The sequence below is a fragment of the Erpetoichthys calabaricus genome, chromosome 15, assembly GCF_900747795.2.
Source record: "Erpetoichthys calabaricus chromosome 15, fErpCal1.3, whole genome shotgun sequence".
NCBI lineage: Eukaryota > Metazoa > Chordata > Cladistia > Polypteriformes > Polypteridae > Erpetoichthys > Erpetoichthys calabaricus.
The window spans coordinates 16,468,238-16,474,380 of NC_041408.2; the positions used below are offsets into that span (position 1 = coordinate 16,468,238).

General features: G+C 44.4%; 1 protein-coding gene across 1 annotated transcript in view; it reads right to left on the reverse strand.

The window, feature by feature from the left end:
* Positions 1-6,143, reverse strand: part of abcg5 (ATP-binding cassette, sub-family G (WHITE), member 5) — a 33,748-nt gene that overhangs the window by 21,565 nt on the left and 6,040 nt on the right. The window contains exons 2-5 of the mRNA XM_028820835.2: positions 3,838-3,959; positions 3,612-3,748; positions 588-686; positions 224-356 (exon numbers count right to left, since the gene is read on the reverse strand). Of these exons, the coding sequence (XP_028676668.1) occupies positions 224-356; positions 588-686; positions 3,612-3,748; positions 3,838-3,959 (491 nt within the window). The remainder of the gene's footprint in view (positions 1-223; positions 357-587; positions 687-3,611; positions 3,749-3,837; positions 3,960-6,143) is intronic.

Genomic DNA, 6,143 nt, shown 5'->3' on the forward strand with positions numbered 1-6,143 from the left:
TTTAGTAAATCCTATGCAGTGTTACTCTTCAGTATTACTTTGGGAGGCCATTGCTGGTGCTCCTGCTTACAACTTTTTTCACGTAATTGTGTGTTTAGAGCCCATTGACCTTTTCCCAGGTGACAGACAGGGCAGCAAACCCTACATTGACTGATCTGTAAGGCCAACCTTCTGAAAACAAAAAGAAGTTATTAACATCGGAGAACACAGTCGTATCACATACTTGGATCCTGAAGCAGCTGAGCAGCAATAGAGACACGCCGTCGTTCGCCACCAGAAATTCCAGAGAAGCTGCGTCCACCAATCACCGTCCCCGCCACGTGGCTCAGGCTAAGTTCAGCCATCACGGAGTCCACCTGCCCACACAACACATAACACTCAGTGTGGACAAGCCTTTCACCAGGGCTGTGAACTGCAGTTGGACAATGAGGAGTGGGCAGACACAGCACCCCAGGGATAATCAGGTTACAGGAGAGGGGCAGCTAGATGATTTTTCCATCTTGCCTCTCAATGATTGTCACTTCAAATCTCAGGGGGAAAAAAAAGGCAAGAGTGACGAAGGCCGACTTAGTGAACGGCCGCATTACCTTCTTGCGGATGGACTCCACGGAGTGTTTCTGAAGTGCCAGCCGGGCAGTGTAGGTCAGCGTTTCCTGGACAGTCAAGTAGCAGAGCAGATTATCACTCTGGAGTGAAGAACGAGAGAAGGGGAGAGCATGAAGGAGAGCATAAGTAAGTCCTGTGGTGCCACACATCAGAGGGGTTTGTAAGCAGACAGTTTAGCCCTCTCAGGACCACCAACTTAACAGGAGGGTCCCCACAGAATTCAGCTGTCTACGTCTATGTCACTTCACTACTGTTGTTAGTAGACAGCCTGAGGTGTAAAATCAGCATATATTTGGAAACTACAAATTGCTTATTTTACATTTTAATTTTGCTCAAACGAATCAAGATGAGCTGTGAGTCACTTTAACAGTGTTGTCTCTCATACGTTCTTCCTGTAGTGTACCAGAATTTTTGTAACTTTAATTCAGTCAAATGGGGGGGGGGGGGGGCATGGTGGCGCAGTGGGTAGCGCTGCTGCCTCGCAGTTAGGAGAGCTGGGTCCTCCCTGCGTGAGATTTGTATGTTCTCCCCGTGTCTGCGTGAGTTTCCTCCGGGTGCTCCAGTTTCCTCCCAAAATCCAAAGACATGCAGGTTAGGTGCATTGGCGATTCTAAATTGTCCCCAGTGTGTGTGTGGGTGTGTTTGTGTGTGTGCCCTGCGGTGGGCTAGCGCCCTGCCTGGGGTTTGTTCCGTGCCTTACGCCCTGTGTTGGCTGGGATTGGCTCCAGCAGACCCCCATGACCCTATAGTTAGGATACAGCGGGTTGCATAATGGATGGATATATCTTAATGGTAGAGGGAACAAAAAACAATGTGGCTGCCACAAACTCAAAAGCTGTTTCAGAAAGTTTATAACTTGAATGGGAGGGCAGTGCAGATGTGTGTAGGGCTGCTACTGTTCCAGTCAATTTGAAATTTAACAGTAACGTGCATATGTACAGAATTGGAGCCGAGCCGTCCATCACAATGACAGATTGCCAGTCAAAATATGTGTAATGTCACTTGTCCTGCATCCCTCACATGGGATTTCAACATAACTAATGCCCTGTCTGAAGGACTGAGGAGAAGGAGCAAAACGGCATAAGAAGCTCCATCATAGACCAAGACATGTCGGGGAGAAAGAAAGGAAAAATCGTGTTGTTTGGACGGTGGAGAACATAAACACGCGTCGCACTTGTTGCTAAATTAAGAAGCTGCCCGGGCCAACATCCACCCTTGACCTTGCTAATTTTCAGTAAGCTTTTCTAAGACCACATTCAGACTTTTGCTGTCTATCTTCTTAATGGACTCCAATTCCCAGCTGCCCCGAGGGCATTGCCCTGATTGGACGTCTGCAATGGGCACAGGGGACTGCTGGGGACAAGAAGGGCTGGTGGGAAGTTTAAAAGAGAGCCATCTAAACAGAGAGAGGAGCCCCATAGTTTGTCTGTTTGGATATTATGTGGTTGTCCAGCATTGCTATTGTATTGGATTTCAGTTGTGTTTCATGCCCATCTGCATCGTCTTGGTCGGAGGGAGCGCTCCACGCATCTCAAGACGAAGACGAAACGCTTTATTATCGGTAGGACAAACTTTATATTCACCTCTACAGTTCATAAGGGAAGGGGAGGGTTATCTGATTATTTGTAGTTTATATTCACTTTCCATTTAATATTATTATTATTATTCATTCATTTATTTGATTTATTGGATTTTGTGTCTCTGTCTGTGAGTGAGTGTGGGTCGGGCCAAGACTGGGTGCGTTCCTGGAATCCCACTGTCCCTGCGATGGCGTGAATCTGAGTGGCACCAAACCGCTACAATCTTACTGTCTATTTTACTTTCTTTCATTTGTATTATTATAGATAGATATTTTAATAAATAACACATTGCTTTTACATTTCTGTGCTTTGCCTTTATATCTTGAGTGACTGAAGTAAGTATTAGGGCTCCTGGTGCTGCATGGGGTAATTGCCATTTATTCGTCTTACAGGAATATCAAACGCTGAGAGGTCGCACCTCAATAGAAGAACAAATGCGGCAGAAGTAGGACCCCATTGGTTGGTAAGTGGCACGTAAACAAAAGGGTGTTTAGCCTTTGTGTGTCTCGGGGACAGCAGCCTGTTGGTTAGTGCTGGTGACAGTGAGTCCCTCTGTGGGGTACCGAGAAGTCACGGGCTTACTCTTACACAATTATGAGGAATACCACAGAGTGACCAGCAATAGGGCATCCCTCATATGTAACTGTGTGTGTGTGTTAATTAAGGTGCAGGAGTAGACTTGGCACATCTCCCAAACCCCTTGACAATACGGTGGACGCATCTGTTTCCATGTTTCCATCAGATGACCTGTTTGTTGTGTGGTGGGTACCTGTACCAGTGCATGGTCCCCAACCTGACCTGACCTGACCTGTTCTGACCCCCCAGAACCACTTGAACATTAACGTGCTGTGCATCAGAGTCTGGCTACTTTACTGTAATGTGGTGACCACCTGAAGGCACAGATACCCCGACTGAACCAGACTGTCGGTAAGCACAGGGACCCTTCTTATGCTTCATCAAGTGATGTCAGCTCAGCAAGCAGAAAGCCATTGTAGGGCTGTATGCCTTCCTCCAGCATCCTCTTCTAGTTATCTGTCTGATTTCTTCAAACAGAGGCCTGTTCCCACAGCCGGCCCACCTGTAGAATCCGCTTCTCCCTCCATGACAGCCATTTGTAAATACCTACTGTATATTATACAGTGAGTCTTCTAACAGTGCACTTCACTTTATTTGACGTATTATGTTTGTAAAGCCCATCGCATTCCCCTGACTATGAGCCCTGAGTGCACTTCATAAAATCTAATCTCTGTGGTTTTGAAGTGTTAGAAGATGTGGCAAAGGGACACCCGCAGGGATACCCACATTCAGGTCCTCTCCCCACTCCATTACTTTAGATTCCTAGCCATAATACTAAATATTAATGCCATAGAGAGGCTCTCATTTTCAACATTTGCCATTGTGAAGTTCTCATTCTGTCGATCAAACCTGCAGAACATAGGAGAAACAGTCCTGGAAATGCTCCCTCTTCAACTTATGACCGTTCACATACACATCACCGAGGAGATTCCCAGCATTTCCAATCCGCCCGGAGATGGCATCCAGGAGGGTGGTCTTCCCCGAGCCTGCAGTATGACAACATGACAATGTTCTTACATAATACACGCCAAGGACCTCCTCGAGTTTGTTGGTTCACATTAGTGCTCATTCTTACCGGAATTTCCCAAAATGCCCATGATTTGTCCACTTTCTACATAGAATGAAACCTCTTTGAGGATCTGTCGGGTCCATTTCTTACGATAAGAGGGCAAATCCCACCAGGGTCCGACCCGGTCACTGTAAACAGTTGCAAAAAAGCATCAGTCATTAAGCAGGTCATCGTATGGTCACATATGCCAAGTCAGAATCAAAACCAAGGACAGAATGGAGTGAGGATGAAGTGGAAATGAGACCTGGGGCATCATGTATAAACGGTGCGTACGCACAGAAATGTTGCATACGAACGTTTCCATGCTCAAATCGCGATGTATAAAACCTAAACTTGGCGTAAAGCCACGCACATTTCCACGGTAACTCATGCCTTGGCGTACACAATTTCTCCGCTCGGTTTTGCAGACTGGTGGCACCCAGCGTCAAAGCAGTGCTACTGTTCCTGTGTGGTCACCCTTTCTTTCTTAGATCCACATTCCTGACGCGGCTTTATAAATACACTGAAACTAACTGCATATTGTTTATTAGTGTAATGCATCTGATTGTAATTAACCTGCAGCAATATAATGGTCCAGGAAATAGCCATAGTATTCCAAATACCATAACTGCTTTAGCGTTGTTACTCTCAGTGCATCTTCATCTTCTTTCAGCTGCTCCCGTTAAGGGTTGCCACAGCAGATCATCTTTTTCCATATTACTCTCACTGTACCACTCAGAGTATTTGTATCACTGTATCTGAGTGGGGAATCACAGCAGCAGCTGATCGGAAAGAGAATTATCGGTACACAGCATGAAGCAGACGCTGACTGAGCCAAGGCAAAACGCTTCAGAGACTTCCCTGTACGGACTTCGCGGTTTAGAAAAAGTTTCATCCCAAGAACTCTAAACGCACTCAATCAGTCCATCAAGTGCTCCTTGTAGAACTGTTTGTACTTATAAGTACAATCACCTCACTGTAAACTTACACTACAGTTATAATATTGCACAACCTGCGCAACTTTATAAAGCACGTATTTACATATGATGATGATATCATTTTTAAGATGAAATGCAGCAAAATATGTTGATTATATTATACAGCTAAAACTTTAACTTCATTTAAATAATCTGTATTGTTAATAATTAAACATGTGAGGACACGGTGCCGCAGCGCTAGCTAGTTCAGGGATTGTTCCTGCATTGCGTTGTATTCTTGCTGGTGCTGACGCGACACTGGAAGGATAGACAGATATAATAATTAAACACGTACTACTAAGATATTTCAATGTTCCTTAAAAGTTTTGAAGAATTGGCGTTCTAAGCTTACAGATGGCTTCACGTCTATTACAGAGCTGATTGTGTGGCGATTGGGTTTTTGGAGAAAGAAAAGTAAGGACAGGAATTGGAGGTTAGTACGTTAGAAAGAGACAGTACTTCTGTAATAAATTATTTCATCGAAGGTCGCGCATGGCGCTGCAAGACTCTTGTGTGTGACATGAACAAGCACTGCGCCACCGTGTTCCCATGTTTAATAACATGCTTTCATTCCTATCATCATGAAAATTATATCACGTATACATCTCAGTATTTGAATTATTCAGAGAGCTGTAATATCACGAATGTAATGGATTATGTGTCCTGTCGGAGAAAGAGAAAGCCCATTTAAGAAGCAGGTAGTGATTCACACACACAGCACATAGAAGATCAAATACAGAACAAAGCATTTAACGTGCTACTTTAGTTGCGATGGGATTTGAGAAACTAGTAAATTAAACGATTTTAAGATGAAGTTTATGATGTTCTACTTTAATGGCAAAATAAACTACGTGATTAAAGTGGAAATTTCAAGATTAAAGTTGACATTTCGTGCTTTTTTCCCACTGTGTGCCTATTTTGTTTTCTCTGTACCCTAATCATCATTCATATGACACTCAGACGGTGGACTACGACTCGCCTTTTCACGGCGACTTTGATATGTGACTTCTTTTTTATTTCGGGCACTGTGCGACTTTGTGAACTTGAGCTTTCAAGTTTCTCCGACACTCTGTCACTCGATCAGCTTCCTTTTGTTGATTATACCACTGTTTAAACCAACAAATAGTACGTTTTTCCTTTGCCTCCACTTGGTATTCGCTGAAATTCTTATATTTTCCCCCATGCTTTTCCCATTGTCTTTTCACAGAAGGCTATTTATGTCGATTTGCATATTCAAAGAGGCGTAATTCTGGGAGGAGTTGGGGCGGGACAGAAGGCGTGTGGACGTGCGTTACTTTTCACGCTGTTCGGGATTTATGTAGTGGAAGAACGTGAAAGTTTGCGTACGCACAGATT